At 42.3% G+C, this 20,341-nt stretch overlaps 1 protein-coding gene across 2 annotated transcripts in view; it reads left to right on the top strand.

Annotated features, from left to right (window-relative positions):
- Positions 1-20,341, top strand: part of CRY1 (cryptochrome circadian regulator 1) — a 64,801-nt gene that overhangs the window by 24,024 nt on the left and 20,436 nt on the right. For both annotated transcript variants that reach the window (XM_033952119.1, XM_033952118.1), the window contains exons 3-7: positions 3,208-3,350; positions 12,160-12,344; positions 14,676-14,764; positions 19,691-19,831; positions 19,930-20,241. In XM_033952119.1, the coding sequence (XP_033808010.1) occupies positions 3,208-3,350; positions 12,160-12,344; positions 14,676-14,764; positions 19,691-19,831; positions 19,930-20,241 (870 nt within the window). The remainder of the gene's footprint in view (positions 1-3,207; positions 3,351-12,159; positions 12,345-14,675; positions 14,765-19,690; positions 19,832-19,929; positions 20,242-20,341) is intronic.

Here is a 20,341-nt window from a genome sequence, read left to right as displayed (position 1 = left end):
AATTGTCTCTGCCTCTCATATATAGTCCAATCTGTTCATGATGAACATGGCTCCACCTTTTCCAGCTTTTTTGAAAAAGATGTTGGGATAGTTTTGAGGCTGTGGGTAGCTTTCTGTTCCATGTGATGGAGATTCTTGTACAAGTGATGCTGTTTATCTCTGGGCATGGCATTGAAAACATTCATATAAAAATCAAATTTAGTGTTACAGTCTTCTTGGGGAGTCTTGGAAATTCTGTTTTGGGGGTTCTAAGTAAGTAATGATGGTTTGCCAATATCTTCCCTCCATGCATGGCTTAGAAGATATGATTGTGAGTTGGTGTCCTGGGTGGTATATAGGAAGCAGACTAGAAGCTCTGAAGAAATTCCAAAAGGAATTTAACAAACATCATTACACCATCAATGTGAGCTTAAAACAGTCTACACAGCAGGTTCACTTTTTGAATACCACTGTGCAATTACACAAAGGATGCATAAGAACCATTATACCAGAAACCCACTGAAGGCTACATATCTAGTTGTTTCTAGGAACCAACATAATTGAGATTAAATTTAAAGACACACAATGACTTCTAAAATACTCCAAAGCATACTGCAGCTTCCACACCTTCCCACCTTACCTGATCAAAGCAGCCACCCCAACAACCATAGAAAAAATAACCCAGTGGCTTAACTATTGCCTAAAAACTGGCCTTTTTCCCAAATCAGGAGGAGGAATTATCTTAACGCCCATTCCCCAGAATCCAAAATTCAGCCTCTTTGATTTGACCATTTATCAGCCAGTAGCTTCCATCTCCCTGTTTATTATCAAAATCATGGAAGAATATGTCACGGAACAACTTGAATTCTACTTATGTTTCAATATCCTCCACCCTTACACAATCGGTATTCAGGAAAAATCACAACACTGAAACGGTGGTTGCAGCACTAGTAACATACAGCAAAGAACTACTAAGCAATGGTCACAGCATAATCAAAATCCAATTTGACCTTAGCAGTGTATTTGATCTAGTAGACTTCAATCAAATGTCCGAAATCTTCAGTGATTTTGGATTTAGTGGCCCAATCCTCTCCTGGTTCTAAGGCTTCCTAATCACTTAGCACTATACTATATGTAAGGATGGTATACCTTTTGACAGTTGGCACCCTCCCAGCGTGGTCCCCCAAGAATTCCCACTTTCACAATCAGTGTTCAACTTTCTAATGCAATTCTTGGGCGCCAACCTAGATCTCGCTCAAATAAGACATTTCACCTGTGCAGACAACATAACGATCATGCTACCTGTAATTAGCCAACTCTCTCACCACTGTCAAAAAATGTGTCCACATCATAGAAAACTGAACCTCAACCCACAACCTCAAACTCCAAGTAAATAAAAGCAAAACCAAATTCCTTTGGCTAGGACCCTCAACTGACCCACGCTACACTCCAAGGATTACAGTAGATGACACAGAGTTTCCATTAGAACTATAATCCCAAATTTTAGGAGTAGAAATTGATAACCCCCTATCTATGAAGAGCCACATACCACTTTCAGTCAATAAAACAATCTTTTCTTTTGATGAGAAAGCTATGATCCATTAGAAAATACTTTGAAATAGAGGCTTTCTGAATTTTAGTGCAATCCCTAATCCTAGCTCTACTAGACTACTGTCATGCAACACTAGTTCTTTGCTCTAAAACATTGCTATCAAGTCTATAACTGGTTTAAATTGCAGCAGTAAGACTCGTATACGGACTAAGGAAATCGGAACACCTGCAGCCCCACTATATGAAATCACAAGGATCAAGTTTAAATTAGGCATCACTGCCTTTAAGATCCTGACAGGGAATGCCCCCAGCTACCTAACAGAGTTGACCATTCTACTTCAGGGTGCGTCCAACAGATCGTCTACCAGAAATCTTTTCCACTTAAAAGTCCCAGCATGCAACAATATAAAGTCCACCAGGCAAATTTTTATCTATCCAATATCAATTAGCAAAATGTTGGAGCCAACTACCACTTAACACCACGATCTTATGACCACTATCTCAGATTCAGAAAACCTTTTTAAAAACATTTCTGTACCAAGACAGGGAGCCAACCCCAGAAGTAGCTGTAATGGTAATTGTAAAAGCCCATTTCTAAACTGTCCAATGCAAGATATAATGATGAGTCAAAGATGACCTACTTGAACTTATAACTATAACCTAACGGTGTACTGATCTACCTGTACTAGCAACTGAATGTCCGTGTCAAACTGTCCATTGTAACTTCCTGGTTAACTGACCCAACCTCTTGTAATGTAATCTGACCTTGAACTGAATAGGTAAAACGGGAATAGAAAACCTGATTAACATATCATTAAGTACGTTAATAGTTCTTTTTCCTTTTGTTTTTAGATATTGTAAACCACTGAGATCTGCCAGTTAGCCATTTATTTATTTATAGTATTTATACACCGTTTATAGCCTAAGCTGTTTACATTCAGTTACTCAAGTATTTCTCCCATGGCGGTATAGCAAGTCCTATAAACTATTTATCTATAGCTCTTTTATATGCTTTGCCTGCAATGTAATATGCACAGTCATCTGCCAGAAATAAGAAAAAAATAAATAAATGGCCAAAAATATGATACTAGAAATGGCAGTTAAAAAAACAAAAACATTCAACCTTCCAGGACATTCTGTGACCTTAAGGTAGCCATAATCCTTCAGCATGCAACTGCTGAATTGGAATGTATCAAAAAGTTTTGACACATCACTCTAAACAGGTGGGAATGGACTTAATCTGAGATCATCCTGGTTCGAAAAATCCCAGGTGTTAAGTCACCACGGTGCTTAGAAATTGCACCCTGGCACCTGAGATTTCTTGCCTCCAAATGTTTTGTTTATTTTTGCACTATCACAAAAAAACAATGCCTACTTGTCCGTAGCAGTTCAGCTCACTGTAGTCTTGTCACCTGTGCAGGAAGTTACCTCAGGTCCCATTTTATGAAATTGAACCCATTTACCAATAGTACACTTCTTAGCTTATCCAAGTTGTATTTCGATTAAAAAAAAAGGCACTCAAGGTAGGTATATAACTTATATAAACATGGTGCTGCCTATGTGTTAATATGAACATTGTTTTAACCTTAATTTGTAAGATTTTCTCCTCCATTTTCAGATTGTTCTACTTTTACTTCTAATACTAGTTTCTCCTAATATTTACTGATGTTTCATTAGGAATGGAAAATTGCAAAACTTTCTATTGAATATGACTCTGAGCCATTTGGAAAGGAGAGAGATGCAGCAATTAAAAAGCTTGCAAGTGAGGCTGGAGTGGATGTCATTGTACGAATTTCACATACACTATATGAGTTAGACAAGTAAGTTAACATTGTCAGTCCAGAGAATTACTACTGATGTTCTGTAAGGAATGTCTCTAATTATAAAAATTGACAAAATCATAATGCTCACCAAGACCAAATCATTTTTCTCTAGTTTTATAGTGTGAATTATTGGAAATGATAAGACAATTGAATTTCAGATTGTTACAAGTAGAGATAATTTACTCGAACCAACATGCTAATACTTTGTGCTCTCCTTTACTTTTCCTAATGAGCTTTGTCCTGTGATCTATTTCTAAATCTTCTGTAACCACTGTTAGACTTTTAGAACATAAGAACATAAGAATTGCCGCTGCTGGGTCAGACCAGTGGTCCATCGTACCTAGCAGTCCACTCCCACGGCGGCCTTTAAGTCAAAGACCAGTGTCCTAACTGAGACTAGCCTTACCTGTGTATGTTCTGGTTCAGCAAGAACTTGTCTAACTTTGTCTTGAATCCCTAGAGAGTGTTTTCCCCTATAACAGCCTCCGGAAGACCGTTCCAATTTTCTACCACTCTCTGGGTGAATAAGAACTTCCTTACGTTTGTACGGAATCTATAGTGCCCTCTTGTTCTCTACCTTGGAGAGGGTGAACAACCTGTCTTTATCTACTAAGTCTATTCCCTTCAGTACCTTGAATGTTTCGATCATGTCCCCTCTGTCTCCTCTTTTCAAGGGAGAAGAGGCCCAGTTTCTCTAACCTCTCACTGTACGGCAACTCCTCCAGCCCCTTAACCATTTTAGTCACTCTTCTCTGACCCTTTCGAGTAGCATTGTGTCCTTTTTCATGTATGGCGACCAGTGCTGGATGCAGTATTCCAGGTGGGGCCGTACCATGGCCCAGTACAATGGCATGATAACCTTCTCCATTCTGTTTGTGATCCCCTTCTTAATCATTCCTAGCATTGTTTGCCCTTTTTGCCGCCACCGTACAATGCGTGGATGGCTTCATTGACTTGTCGACCAGTACTCCCGAGTTCCTTTCTTTTGTTAGCACGGCGCCTCCGGAACCTTCTTTTTCTGTAAATACGCCTTCTTTTTCTGTAACCATGGTAACGCGGTCTTTTTCTTCTGTACCTCCTTCTGGAAATAAAGATAAGGTGTGAAAAAACAGTTGAGTCATTGCATTATTTAAAAGAGAGAAGTGAGTGTTAGTATTACCACTCACTTCTCGACACGAAAAGCCATAGGATAACATTGAAACAGCAACCACAAAAAGCAGAGGGTCTCTCCGAGTACTGCACCGGACATCCTATATTCGTGTATAAGAGTTTTGTTACCGACATGCATTACCTTACACTTATCCATGTTAAACCTCATTTGCCATGTCGCGGCCCATTTCTTGAGCGTGTTTATGTCACCTTGCAGGTCTTCGCAGACCTTCTGTGTCTTCACTACTCTGAATAACTTCGTTTCTGCAGATTTAATCACCTCGCTCGTCGTACCAATGTCCATATCATTTATAAAGATGTTGAAGAGCACGGGTCCAAGCACTGAACCCTGCGGCACCCCACTGGTGATGCTTTTCCAGTCCGAGTATTGTCCATTTACCCCCACTCTGTTTCCTATGCTCCAGCCAGTTTTTAATCCATGTGAGTATTTCACCCTCGATTCCATGGCTCGCAATTTTCCGAAGTAGTCGTTCATGTGGAACCTTGTCGAACGCCTTCTGAAAATCCAGATATACAATGTCGACTGGGTCACCCTTGTCTATTTGCCTGTTTACTCCCTCGAAGAAGTGCAGCAAGTTCGTCATGCAAGATCTTCCTTTGCTGAAGCCGTGCTGGCTAAACCTCATCAGATTGTGTCCGTCAAGGTGATCAATGATGCGGTCCTATATCAGCGCCTCTACCATCTTTCCTGGTACCAAAGTTAGACTCAGCGGTCTGTAGTTTCCTGGATCTCCCCTCAAACCTTTCTTAAAGATCAGTATAACATTCGACACTTTCCAGTCTTCCGGAATCCTTCCTGATTTGATTGACAGATTGGCTATTAGTTGAAGCAGTTCAGCTATAGCCCCTTTCAGTTCCTTGATTACCCTTGGATGGATGCCATTCGGTCCCGGGGATTTATTGTTTTTAAGTCTATCAATCTGCCTGCATACCTCTTCTGACTGACTGTCAGCCCTGTCAGTTTCCCGTCTTTGTTTCCTGCATATAGCCTGTCAGCTTCCGGTATGTTGTGTATTTCCTCTTCGGTAAATACAGATACAAAAAATGTGTTCAGTTTGTCGGCGATGGCTTTGTCCTCTTTTAGCACTCCCTTTATTCCATGGTCATCCAATGGCCTCAATGCTTCCTTCGCAGGTCGTTTCTCCTTAATATAGCGAAAGAATGGCTTGAAATTTTTTGCCTCCTTGGCTACTTTTTCCTCGTAGTCTCTTTTGGACCCTCTTACCGCCTTATGGCACCTGCTTTGATGTTGTTTGTGCTTTTTCCAGTTTTCGTCTGTTTTTGACCTTTTCCATTCCTTAGAAACATAGAAAAAAGCAGCAGAAAAGGGCTATAGCCCACCAAGTCTGCCCATTCCAAGTATCCCCTCCCCTGAATTTACTCCCTTAAAGATCCCACGTGAGTATCCCATTTTCTCTTAAAATCCGTCACGCTGCTGGCCTTTATCACCTGGAGTGGGAGTCTGTTCCAATGATCCACTACTCTTTCGGTGAAGAAGTACTTCCTGGAGTCGCCATGAAACTTCACTCCCCTGATTTTCAGCGGATGCCCTCTGGTGGTCGAGGGTCCCATGAGCCAGAAGATATCATCTTCTGACTCGATGTGTCCCGTGATGTACTTATATGTTTCAATCATATCTTCCCGTTCTCTTCTTTCCTCAAGTGAGTACAGCCGCAATTTTTTAAATCTTTCTTCATACGTGAGATCCTTGAGCCCCAAGACCATCCTGGTGGCCGTTCGCTGAACCGACTCGATCCTCAGCACGTCCTTTCAGTAGTGTGGTCTCCAAAACTGAACACAGTACTCCAAGTGAGGCCTCACCATGGCTCTGTACAACGGCATCATAACTTCAGGTCTCCTGCTGATGAAACCTCTGCGGATACACCCCATCATTTGTCTTGCCCTGGAGGAAGCCTTCTCCACTTGATTGGCAACCTTCACGTCCTCACTAATGATCACCCCTAGGTCGCGTTCCGCCGTGGTCCTAACCAAGGTCTCACCATTTAGTACATAAGTTCTACGTGGGTTTCTCTTATCCAGATGCATTATCTTGCATTTTTTAGCATTGAAGCCTAGCTGCCAAGTAGTTGACCATTGTTCCAGCAACAGTAGGTCGTGTGTCATATTATCAGGTAATAAGCTTTTGCCTACTATGTTGCAAAGTTTGGCGTCGTCGGCGAACAGTGATACCCTTCCTCTAAGTCCTTGCGTCATATCTCTTTTGAATAAGTTAAATAGAATCGGGCCCAGGACCGAGCCCTGCGGCACTCCACTGATCACGTCCGATGCTTCGGATGGGGTACCGTTCACCACCACCTTCTGAAGTCTACCGCTCAGCCAATCGCCAACCCATGTAGTTAGAGTGTCTCCTAATCCTATCGATTTCAGCTTGTTCAGTAATCTTCGATGAGGGACGCTATCAAATGCTTTACTGTTGTCCAGTTGTCTAGTAACCCAGTCAAAAAAGCTAATCAGATTAGATTGGCAGGATCTGCCCTGGGTGAACCTGTGTTGGTGTGGATCACGCAGTTTTTCTTCGTCTAGGATTGTGTCAAGATTCTGTTTGATCAGTGTTTCCATGAGTTTACACACTATAGACGTGAGACTCACTGGTCTGTAGTTTGCTGTCTCTGTCCTGCAGCCCTTTTTGTGGAGTGGGATTACGTTGACGGTTTTCCAGTCCAAGGGGACCCTTCCTGTGCTTAAGGAAAGATTGAAAAGAACAGATAATGGTTCTGCCAGGACTTCCCTTAACTCCCTGAGCATTCCTTAAACGAAGTCTTCTTGTCTCTGATCGCTTCCTTGTTGATATGCGGTATATATAGATTTTGTGCCTCTGTGACTGTGTCCTTAAAAAGGGACCATGTGAGTCTCATCCCTTCTCGGAAATTCAGTGCCGTTGTCGTCTTTCTAGATCGATGTTTTGCCCCTGTGTCCAGGTTGAAGTGGATCATATTGTGAACACTGCTTCCCAGCGTCCCTTGTACTTCTACACCGTGTGCCGGTCCTCATAGTCAATTTAGAATTAAGTCCAGAATTGCATTTCCTCTCGTATTTTCATTGACAAGTTGTTCCAGAAAGCAATCGCCTACAGCATCTAGGAACTTGGTCTCCCTACTAGAGGTCTGCACGGGAACGGGGATCATGGAAATCCTGTGGGTCCCGCGTGAATCCCCCCCTAACCCACGGACTCCCAGGGTACTCCCCTCTGGCCTACAGGATTCCCACAGGGACCCCCCTCTAGCCAATGGGACTCCCACGGGATGGAAGGCTTTGGAAGCAGTGTTCGTCCATCTATATATATATAAAATCGGAGGTATGTATGCGTGTATGTATGTATGTATGTGTGTGTGTATGTGCCGCGATCACGCAAAAACGGCTTGACCGATTTGAACGAAACTTGGTATGCAGATCCCTCACTACCTGGGATGATATATTCTGGGGGTCTCGCGGCCCACCTGCATACGTGGGCGGAGCTACAAACATAAATTCAGATTTCACACATTCATGTCAATGGAAAAAATGTAAAAAGCTGCCATTCTCACAGTAATTGAAAAACGGCTTGACCAATTTGAACGAAACTTGGTATGCAGATCCCTCACTACCTGGGGTGATATGTTCTGGGGGTCTCGCGGCCCACCTGCACACGTGGGCGGAGCTACAAACAGAAAATAAGATTTCACCCATTCATGTCAATGGAAAAAATGTAAAAAGCTGCCATTCTCACAGTAATTCAAAAACGGCTTGACCGATTTGAACGAAACTTGGTATGCAGATCCCTCACTACCTGGGGCGATATGTTCTGGGGGTCTCGCGGCCCACCTGCACACGTGGGCAGAGCTACAAACAGAAATTCAGATTTCACCCATTCATGTCAATGGAAAAAATGTAAAAAGCTGCCATTCTCACAGTTATTCAAAAACGGCTTGACTGATTTGAACGAAACTTGGTATGCAGATCCCTCACTACCTGGGGTGATATGTTCTGGGGGTCTCGCGGCCCACCTGCACATGTGGGCGGAGCTACAAACAGAAAATCAGATTTCACCCATTCATGTCAATGGAAAAAATGTAAAAAGCTGCCATTCTCACTGTAATTCAAAAACAGCTTGACCGATTTGAACGAAACTTGGTATGCAGATCCCTCACTACCTGGGGTGATATGTTCTGGGGGTCTCGCGGCCCACCTGCACATGTGGGCGGAGCTACAAACAGAAAATCAGATTTCACCCATTCATGTCAATGGAAAATGTGTAAAAAGCTGCCATTCTCACAGTAATTCAAAAACGGCTTGACCGATTTGAACGAAACTTGGTATGCAGATCCCTCACTACCTGGGGTGATATGTTCTGGGGGTCTCGCGGCCCACAACTCTATGTTGCTTGCTCAAGGGTGGGTTCACCCAAGAATTTATATGTTCTTGCTCCAGGAGGTGAAACTAAAATTGTTGTTTATAATCACGTTTTGCGTTAGTTGTATTGTATTCATTTTGTCAAATATTTCACATTATAATTTGAATATTGTACTTTTTATTAAGCTGTAAAAAAATAATTTCATTCACCACTATAAAGTATCTTTATTTGAATCCATTTACAGTGTTATTGCTATAATTAAATACCCGTGCAACGCCGGGGCATCAACTAGTATAATATAATGGACAAGTCAGCCTTAGTAAAAGAGGGGGTTTATAAGTTAATTACCTGAACGGAAAACAAAAAAAGGGTTCCACCAAAGAGATTCCACAAGGAAAACAGCAGCGCAAACACAAAAGAAACTGTGGAATCGATGATCCTGTCAGAAGTAATTTCTGCTTTTTATGGGGACGGGCGGGGATGGAGGTAATTCCTTGCGGGGACGGGTGGGGACAGAGAGGATCCTGACGGGGACGGGTTGGGACGGAGAGGATCCTGGTGGGGATGGGTGGGATTTCTGTCCCCGTTCAACTCTCTACTCCCTACTACAGCCGAAGTTCCCTAAGTTCCAGTCTATCCCCGGATAATTGAAGTCACCCATGATAACTGCCTCCCTTGCAGTTGCGTTTAATCTCGTCTGTCATTTCTCCATCAGTTTCTTCAGACTGCTCTGGGGGTCGGTAGTAGATGCCGATCTTCATTTCCGTTCCATTTGTTTCTGGAATTTGGGCTCATAGAGACTCAACCTTATTTTTCGTTTCCGGTGTGTTTTCTCCGGTAGACTCAATTCCCTCTTTGATGTATAGGGCAATACCCCCACCTTTTTTATCTACTCTGTTTCTGTATCCCGGTAGCACAGTTTCCCAGATGTTTTACTTGTTCCACCATGTTTCTGTGATGCCGATGATGTCAAGGTTATCTTTTTGTGCCATAGCTTCCAATTCAACAATCTTATTCCTTAGGCTTCTTGCGTTCGTGTACATACACTTGAGTTTGCAGCCTGTTACTTTCTTGCATTTCCTTCCCTCTTGTGTCCCTTTCGATCCGTCAGGATTTCTGTCTTGCCTATGATCTGGTGAGTCTTCTCCGCTATTTTCCTGCACGGTATCCTCTGGGTAAACTGGTTCCCGAACCATCGACTCTTGGTCGACTGTCTGCTTTCCCCTTCTTCCTAGTTTAAAAACTTCTCAATTTCTCTCTTGATGTTGCTTGCAAGTAGCCTCATTCCGTCTCCGCTGAGGTGGAGTCCATCCTTCCTGAATAGCTTGCTGAACGTTGTCCAGTTGCGCACAAAGTGGAATCCTTCTTCCTCGCAACAGCGTTAACTTCTTGCAGCTCCGTCTGCCTCTTCTCGTTGGCACCTGGATACCGGCAGGATCTCTGAGAACTCTACCCTTGGCGTTCTGATCTTCAGCTTTCCTCCTAGCATCCGGAACTGGTCCTTCAGTCCTTCCCTGTTGTAGTTCCTGTTGCTCATCTTGTTTGTCCCCACGTGGATCACCACTGCCATATCTTTCTTATCCACGCTGTTGATGATCCTGTCGATGCAGCTCACTATATCTTCGACCTTGGCTCCTGTTAGGCAGGTCACCAGCCAATCTCGTCTTACTTCCGCTATGTGGCTTTCGACTTATCTGATGATGAAGTCCCCCCCAACAGTTGCTGTCCTCTCTATCTTCTCTTGCCTCTCTAGCCTCAGGTCCGTGTCCCTGGTGTATGACCATCTCTCCAGCCATAGGTCCGTGTCCTCTGTGCACTTCCATCTTCCCTCATCCTGGCATTGGCTTGTACCAGACTTGTCTTCCTGTTAGTTCCCGCCGCTGTTTCCAGGTTTCGCTGCTGCATCACCTATTTCTTCCTTATGGTTGTCCTCCAGGTGGTCCTCACTCACTGTAGGTGTATCTTGGCAGCTACACTGTTGTTGGTGATTTTTCACGGCCTTCATGTATGCCTGCTCGATGAACTTCTCTAACTTCCTGACTTCTTCCTCAACAGTTTCCTCTGTCATTAAGTTTTTTGCCTCTGTCCTCCTCTTCCAGTGCTCAAAGTGCTTCTAGTTCCAGTATTCTGCCCTCCAGGAGTCTGACTTGCTTCTTCAGGCCCTCCAGTTCCTTACATCCAGTGCATACATAAGACCGCCTCCCAGAGGGGAGGTAGTCATACTTATGGCAAATGTTGTTCGCTTGCCGATATGTTGTCTGAAGTGGCTCCTCCTTGTGTAGGAATCTGTGTAGTGTCCTTGGAGTTACTGTCAAGTCCTTTTCTTGATTTTAAACCTGCTACCCCTGTTGCTTGTGTATGTCCTCTGTCTGCTGTGATTGCTCTCTGCTACTATTGTGTTTATCTATTGCTTGTCTGTCCTGTTGCCCTTGTGGTACTTGTCTGTGTAGGTGTTCTTCCCTAGTGTTTCTTCTTTGCTCATCCCTTTATAAGGCCCTTCGCAAAGGCGCTATTGCTAAGGCGAGTGCCTTTTAATGCATGCCAAATGGCTGAGCGCTGTTGGCCCCTCCCCTTTTAAAGTTCAAATCCTTTTTCATGTGCACTCTGAGCAGGAGATATGAACCTAGTACCATTTAAAGTGCAGTATGGCAAATGGTTTTTTTTAAATTATTCTGAGACGGAAGGGGCTAACAAAGCAAAATGGGAAGAAAAGGAAATGAGGTCAACAAAAAAGGGGACAGGTATTCCACCACCCCCACCCCCTCCAAATAAAAAACAAAAAATAGTAGTTTGTCTCCAATATAAAATCTCCCATTCTCCTAGTGGTGATAGTGTTGCTGGGATCTCCTTTTCCTCACAAAACAAAGGTTCATTGACTCCAACATAATACCTTTTTTATTGGACTAATTTAATGCATTTTTAGTCCAATAAAACAGGTATTAATTTAATTCCTTTATGTTTTATTTCTGTATAATACCTTGAAACTTGAGCTAACACAGCCACCACACCATTTTACTTTAAAGCACAATTTGAAAATGATCTTGCGTCAAAGTTTTGGGAAGGTATGGGTGTATAAAATCAATTATTTAAATATACAAGTTGGCTTAACGCTTGTCTGAAGGATTTCAGATCAGCTATTTTAAAGTTGTTTGAGTACTTAAATTACTCTGACATATCAGCCTAAACAAAAATCTTATCTAGTGGTGTATTTCAGCATCTGAGGATATTCTAAAAGGTAATTATATTAATAAGAGTTAAACAGAGGTCTCTTCTTTTTCTTATCAGAATTATTGAACTGAATGGTGGTCAGCCACCTCTGACATATAAAAGATTCCAGACTTTAATTAGCAGAATGGAGCCACTGGAGATGCCAGTGGAGACCATCACATCAGAAGTGATGGAGACATGTACTACTCCAGTATCTGATGACCATGATGAAAAATATGGTGTTCCATCGCTGGAAGAGCTAGGTATTTTTTTTGTATGGTTATTGGTAATGTTTTGCTATCTGAGAGAGCAGAACATGTCTTCTGAAATGTTTATTATTATTTTTTTCTTATTAATGAAACATGGTTGTTCCATTGACACCCTTAATTAGGGTTTGGTTGCTGCCATTATGTCCACCATTTTTTTTTTAATAGCAGTGTTTATTTGACCAGTTTAAAATAATATATTAAAAAATGGTACATACTGCTTACGCTAATACTCCAAAACCATAATAACTACTAGGCTGCATGGTTTTGAATGTGATGGTTCTTAATATGGTTTTATCTGTATCTTAAATATCTTCATTCCAGAATATGTAACACTATCCTCTTAGTCCCTTAACTTTCCTTCCAGTATTTGTGGCTTGCTTTTAACTCAAACTTTCTAGTAACCCCCATTCTTCTTGTCAAATTTAGCCCTTTGTTTTGCCCAAAACTTTATTATCTAGTGGGTGTTAACTCCTCCTACCAGTAAATGAAGGTAGAGAAAAAATTAACTTGAATTTTTAACACCAACCTCACCGATATTAGCTGATGATGCTCCCTGGAATGATCAGGGCCTGATATTCAGCGCTATTTTAGACAGCTGGGAACGGCTCCCAGCCATCTATGTAGTACATATCTATCTGCCGATTTTCAGCGGAAGGGTTGCCTGCTCTCTCATTCTGAATATCCTGGTCTCTGAATTGACTAGTGACCAGCTATGTTTTCATATAGTTGCCACCAATCATCAATGGCTTGTTGGCCAGTGACAGCCGCCAAAAAAGGATGATATATATTTGTCCACTAAGACTTAGGCAGCTAGCTACTGAATATTAATATAGTCAGCCAAAAAGAGACCAGAAATTCACTGCTGGTGGCTGGATATGGCACCAGCATTGAATTTCTGGTATCACCATTGGCTGCTGAAGATTGCTGGTGATCTTCCACGGTCTGAATATGAGCCAGCCAGTACTTTTTTTTTTTGTCAGTAGATGGTAGGTTGTGCTGTCTGGTGCTCCTGTACTTGGCCTAGCTCCCTGCGCAGATAGCCATGGCTACATAGCTTGTTTGAGCCTAAGGGCTGCTCCCATGTTATCCAGTCCCTGGACCACACCTGGTCAAGCGAGGAGCTTGACTCCATTGCTCCTAGCCAAGCTTAGCATTTGCTGAGTGAAGCTTGTGGCTCAGTCCAGCGGGACTCTGCTGAGGGGTTCAGGTCCCCATCTCCCCACCCCTTCTTGACCACTCACCCTGTTTGGTTGTTCTTTCCCCAGGCTCCTGCAGCTATAAGGAGGACAAGCTGTTTCTAACCATCCTGACATGCTCTGACCCATGTGTCTATTTCAGGGAGGCCCTTTCAGTTAGGCTTCTTTCGAGGCCACTAAGATAGAGCTCCAGTAGTGTAGCGTGTCCTGTCCATTTGAGGACACGCAAGTGGAGGGCAAGTTATCTCTTTTCCACTTTGATCAGGCCTGCCTACATCATCTTGGGACTGAGGTGAGAGAGCTTACTGCTTGGAACTACACTTCTCCCTCCGTATCCACAGAGCCGGCCCGTGAATATTAAAAAACCATGAATAACATTTGGGCCGGCTCTGACCCACCCCCTGCTTCCCCCCGGCATTCCTTAAGCCTTACCTGGTGGTCTAGCGGGTTTTCAGGGCAGGAGCGATCTTCCTACGTTCCTGCCCCGTGCAGATCACTCATAGGAAATGGCTGCCATGAGCTCCCATCATAGTCTTTGGATGCTCAATGCACAGCGACACCAAGAAAGGTTATTTTTGTGCTTGTCATGTAATTGATACTATATGCAGAACATTTTTAGAACTTTTAGTGCAGATAGCTGTGTGACTGCATTATTTGTTGGTAATATGTTCTCTGAAAATCTCTCCTGCAGTTTTTTTTTGTTGTTGATGTGTGTTTTTTTTTAAGGATTATTTCATTGAGATGTCATAATTTAATCTTCAAAACTAGTTTTTATTTTGATAGATTTATAGGTCTGATAACCTTGTGTAGTTGGCCTATTTAGTAAAGTTGGACTAGACCATTTAAGATAATGATTAGAACAGAATCTGTAAAAAAAATTAATCTAAAACGTATTTTAAAAATGTAATCCTTTCATGCCAGGAATTAGATTTTGTTGGTGCATGTCCCTTTGCCGGAAATGAAACTTGCTTCGACTGCTGGTGCCATGGTGTTAAAGAATGTGTTGACTCTTATCAAGTATCTTATTTGAAGAACTGTTATGGCTTGTCATGTGTTTATAAAATCATTTTTGTTCAAATTCAAGAATATTAAAAGTTTCAAGATGATGATTTTTTTTCCTCTCATATAGGCTTTGATACAGAGGGCTTGCCCTCTGCTGTATGGCCAGGTGGGGAAACAGAAGCTCTCACACGTCTTGAAAGACACTTGGAGAGAAAGGTAAGCTGATCTCTAGAGACTTATTATTAACTTAAAACCTATGCATGTTTCGGTATTAGAATTTGAATTGATAATTTTGAAGTGCAAGTAAACTGTTGCAATTGGAATATTACTTGAACTAGTCTGTTTAGTTGCATGGACAACCAAAAAAACTCTATGGAATGACGATGTTCCTAAAGGGATACAGGATCCAACACGGTCCACGTTTCGACAAAAAGTCTTCTTCAGTGTCTCACTTCCGGGTCACCACACAATTGTTTCCCATATACTAACCTTTATAGGATCCTCAGGAAGAAGACTTTTGTCGAAACGCAGACCGTGTTAGGTCCTGTATCCCTAGTGGACCAGGTCCTTTTAGGCTTTTATGTGGATGAATTTATTTTATGTGGATGATTTCAGTGTACCTTTGGAACTTTGACACTTTCAAATAAAGTCCATTTAGGAACATCATCACTCCACAGAGTTTCTTTTGGTTTTCTCTGGATTTTCTTCTTTGTGGATATTTCGGGGTCAATTCCTTTTTTTTTTTTTTGCTAGTTGCATAGACAGCCTATTACATTTTAACTGTACAGCATTTCATACACCTTTCAGTGCTGTAGAAATGATAATAAATAATAGTAGTAAATATGACACTAAGCATTTTAAAAGAACATAAGAAGTTGCCTCCACTGGGTCAGACCAGAGGTCCATCGCGCCCAGTGGTCCGCTCCCGCGGCGGCCCATCAGGTCCATGACCTGTGAAGTGGTTCCTGACCATTTCTATAACCTACCTCTGCTTCTATCTGTACCCCTCAATCCCCTTATCTTTTAGGAACCTATCTAAACCTTCCTTGAACCCCTGTACTGTGCTCTGGCCTATCACAGCCTCTGGAAGCGCGTTCCATGTGTCCATCACCCTCTGGGTAAAAAAGAACTTCCTAGCATTTGTTCTAAACCTGTCCCCTTTCAATTTCTCCGAGTGACCCCTAGTACTTGTGGTTCCCAACAGTCTGAAAAATCTGTCCCTGTCTACCTTCTCTATGCCCTTCAGTATTTTGAAGGTTTCTATCATGTCTCCTCTAAGTCTCCTCTTCTCTAGGGAGAACAGCCCCAGCATTTTCAACCTGTCAGTGTATGAAAAATTTTCCATACCTTTTATCAGTTTAGTCGCTCTTCTCTGGACCCCCTTAAGTACTGCCATGTCCTTCTTGAGGTAAGGCGAACAGTACTGGACACAGTACTACAGGTGCGGGCGCACCATTGCACGATACAGTGGCATGATGACTTCTTCGTCCTGGTTGCGATACCCTTTTTAATGATACCCAACATTCTGTTCGCTTTCTTTGAGGCTATCGCAACTTTACATATCATCCATGTTAGAATTCTGGACCAGCACAACTAGTGTCCTGGCCCCCCTTCACCTTGAGATCCTCAAACATGATCACCCCGAGGTATCTCTCCTGACTCATGCTTTATTAATCTCTTGTCTCCAATCTTGTACATTTCCTTTGGATTTCTGCATTGCATCATTTTCTACTACTTCACATTAAATTTTTAACTGTCAAACATTAAACCATTCTTCTTATTTCTTTAGATCTCTTCTCATGCTTTCTACTCTTTCTGGGGTGTATTTTTAATCATCATGTGATCTGCAAAAAACAAACAAGCCTTTCCTTTTAACCCTTCAACTATGTTGCTCACAAATATATTAAAGAGAATTGGCCTCAATACTGATTCCTGAAGCATTCCGCTTCTCGCCTTCCTTTTCTCCAAGCAAGTTCCATTTACTACCAGCCTCTGTGGTCTCTTAGTGAACCAGCTTTCAATCCTTTACCACTTTGGGTTCTGACTTCATCCTGCTCAGCTTATTCATAAGTTTTCTATGAAAGGCTTTGCTGAAATCCAAGTAGTCCACAATTGGTGCGTGTCCTTTGTGCAGCTCTCCTGTCACCCACTGAAAGAAATCAATCAGATTCATGTGTTAGGATTTTTCTTTGCTGCCTCGGATCTTGCAACCCAGTGGATTTCAGAAAGTTCACTGTCCTTTTTTCAGTAGTGAATCCATTAGTCTTCCAACCACCAAAGTGTGACTCTACCTATAGTTTCCCACTTCTTCCCTGTTTCCACAATTGTAAAGGGGGACCACATTCACTCCTGTGGAACCTCTCCCATCGCCAAGGATTTAGAAATCCTTAAGAGGTCTGCCAGGATTTTTCTAAGTTCCTTCAATGGTTTTGTCTACATAATAATAATAATAATAACTTTATTTTTCTATACCGCCATAGTCAAATGACTTCTAGGTAGTTCACACTTAAAGAAGGCTGAACAATCAGCGAATTACAGAATGCAATACTGCTACTGACAAAATTCATGCCATCGAAACAAAGTATGAACCTTTCCCTTTGAGTCTTCTAGAAGAGGTCATTTACCCATGTTAAATGGCCACTTGATTTGTGTTCCTGCAGCCTAAAACTTGATGGCTTCTTCTAAATTTACCCTTAACTGTATCTCAAAAAATAATTTCTTCTGTAAATTCTCCTTGTATATTTGATTTTGCTTTGCTTAATTTTTGAGAATCAAAGTTTCCTTAGCAACAGCAGCAGATGAATCCAGAGACCAATGGTATAGCACACATCTACCAGCAGGCGGAGATAGAGAAACTGATTTAACAGATGGTCCTATTGGCTGGCACTCCTCCTGTATCTTCAGTATGCTCTATCTCCCAGAAGGTGATGGTCGCTATTCAACTAGCTCCTGGATTCTGGCTGTGACTGGAACTTTATTTTCCCCTGTTGAGGTTTCTCTTCAGTGGGACAACATTTATATTTCTCCTGTTGAGGTTTTCTCTTCATTGAGACATTAAACATTTACAACTTTGTCCGGCTGAACGGTGCCGGCTTTAGGGGTTACACCTGGGCCCCCCAGGTCCCTGCCTCACCCTCCCTCCACTGCTAGAGGGTTTGACTGGGTCTCCATTTTTTCTTCTTTCCCTTCTCTGTTTAAAAAAAAAAAAAGGGAGACCACAGTTACTACATTCTGCGCTGTTAGTGCTGCACAACCAGCCCTAACAACAAGCTTGTGAGTATGTATGTGTTTTTTACTGTTGTTTGAACTTCAGGTTCTGTTTGGGAGTCTTAGTACTGTGGGTTCGGTCAACGTACGTTTAAGAAATGGATATTTTATTGAAGCTAAGTTTTATGAGTAGAAATCCGTTGAGGGAGCCGGGACTTTCCCGCCCTTTGCACGCACGCGCTATGGCAGTAGTGGTGCGATTTCATGCTCGCACTTGTTCTCCTCGTTGGGTTTCAGTGCAGCAGTAGTAGTCCTGTTTATTCCAAGGCTCTCTTTCTTCGGTGTTTGTCGTGGCCATGTCCAGCTGATTGTGCAGGTGCCGGTTTACAGCAGCGTGCATGAAATGGAACGTGTTTTTTCCGGCGTGGTGGGAAGCACCGCATTGTTCTAGTTATTCCCCGAGTCTGATTTTCTTTCTATGCAGGCCGCGGCAGGGTAAATTTTGCAGGGCTTGAATCCGACTATGTTTCTAGGAGCTTTGATGCAGCGGCCACGTTTCAACGAGAATCAGGCACGCGCTTGGGTCTCTGGTGATGGCAGGAGAGCTGCAGCGTTCTGGTAGTTTATTTCCAGCTGATTTTGGTCAGGGTATGCCGCGCTTCTCTCCTTTCCGGTTCAGACAAGTTGTACGTGTTTCACCAGCTTTGGGACAAGCTTGGGCAGATCTATATGTGTATGTCTGTGTTCTTGCTGTATTCACTTGAAGGAAGCTGCTAGTTTAATCGGACTCTAGGGTTAGCTCTCAAGGGGATTACCAGAGAGACTCTAACCTGTGCTAGATCACCCAGTCTCGGTTTGTCTCTGGATTGGGTCGACATACGGCAAATCACGGCACAGTGAGATCAGCTGTAAGATAGTGCCCTGTATTTCACACGGTTATCTCATTGTCTCTCTTGGGGTCCCTGCAGCTTGAGCCTTTGTCTGTTGGTAACTGTCCTCCTTATTTGAGCCTCTGTGCTGCGCTGCATGTGTCTAGTAGTGGCATAGGATATATATATGCCTAAAGGTATTGATTTGCTGACACTGAGAATATGGATCTCTTCCTTTCTTTAAAAAAAATGAAAAATGTTGGAGGTCATGAATGATGATGCCACAGTGGAAATATATTGAAGTTCTTGAAGCAGTGGAAGAAAAACCCCTCCAAAGAGTACCTGTAGCTAACTTTTGATCAGCTATAATTAAAAGCATCTTTAAATGTTCATCAGTTATATTTCTCACACTTAGGGCCTGATTCTATAAATGGCACCTAGTAGTGCCTAATTTGTAAACACTGCTCCATACAGTTGTCAATCAATCTCTAGGCGTCTTCTATGGAATCGCACCTAGTAGGGCCTAGGTGTCTGTAGGCATCCCTGTGGTAGGTGCCAGTATATTAGGCTAGGTTTTACCTGACCTATTTTATCAACACCGAACTACAATACCTAGTGATGTCAGTCAACCACACCTATTTTTCATTTAGGCGTCAGAGGGCGCTTCATTTTATCTGCTTGCAACCTAGATTAACAATTAAAAATTAATAGGTTTTTAATGGCATGGCCAATTACCACACCATTTAACCCATTATAAACCAATTAAGTTGTGCATGAAATTTAATTAGGTGTCGCTAGGCATCTGTGGTTAGGGTGCCTAGCAGCGCCTAACCTAAGCACCATTTATAGAATCAGGCCCTTGGTCTTTTAACATCTTTCCTCCATGTCCAAGGGTAACTTGCAAATCTGAAAGTGAAAAAAGGACTTAATTTTGTTGATACATGGTATATATTTTAGCAGGTTGAAATTAAATTACTTTGTCTGTTTACTAACATAATTGGCTTAATATTTCAAGGAACATACAGTTGAAAAATCCAACCTTTTTTATATGCATTTACTCTTTTAGGCTTGGGTGGCAAACTTTGAAAGACCTCGAATGAATGCAAATTCTCTTCTGGCCAGCCCTACAGGACTTAGTCCCTACCTACGGTTTGGTTGTTTGTCATGTCGCCTTTTCTATTTCAAATTAACAGATTTATACAAAAAGGTAATATATTATTGCTATGGAAAACCATGTTGTACATATGTAACTGAAAATACATTTAAAGTTGCTTATGTGTATTTTGTTTTCTTTCAATTTTTAAGGTAAAGAAGAACAGCTCACCACCTCTCTCTCTTTATGGCCAGCTGTTATGGCGTGAGTTTTTCTACACAGCAGCAACCAACAATCCCCGTTTTGATAAAATGGAAGGAAATCCTATCTGTGTCCAGATTCCATGGGATAAGAATCCAGAGGCTTTAGCCAAATGGGCTGAAGGAAGGACAGGTTTTCCTTGGATTGATGCTATAATGACACAGCTTCGCCAGGAAGGCTGGATTCACCACTTGGCTCGACATGCAGTTGCTTGCTTCTTGACACGAGGAGACCTATGGATTAGTTGGGAGGAAGGAATGAAGGTATAGTTGATAGACAGTAAGGGTTATGCAGTTGGTGAAAGAAACATTACAGTTTTTATGGAAACAATACAAAATGGGGTATTATTTTTATTTGATACAT

The sequence above is a fragment of the Geotrypetes seraphini genome, chromosome 7 (genome assembly GCF_902459505.1).
Source record: "Geotrypetes seraphini chromosome 7, aGeoSer1.1, whole genome shotgun sequence".
In the NCBI taxonomy this organism is placed as follows: Eukaryota; Metazoa; Chordata; class Amphibia; order Gymnophiona; family Dermophiidae; genus Geotrypetes; species Geotrypetes seraphini.
Note: the sequence above shows the minus strand (reverse complement) of the source record. Positions and strands in the feature narration are given on the sequence as shown.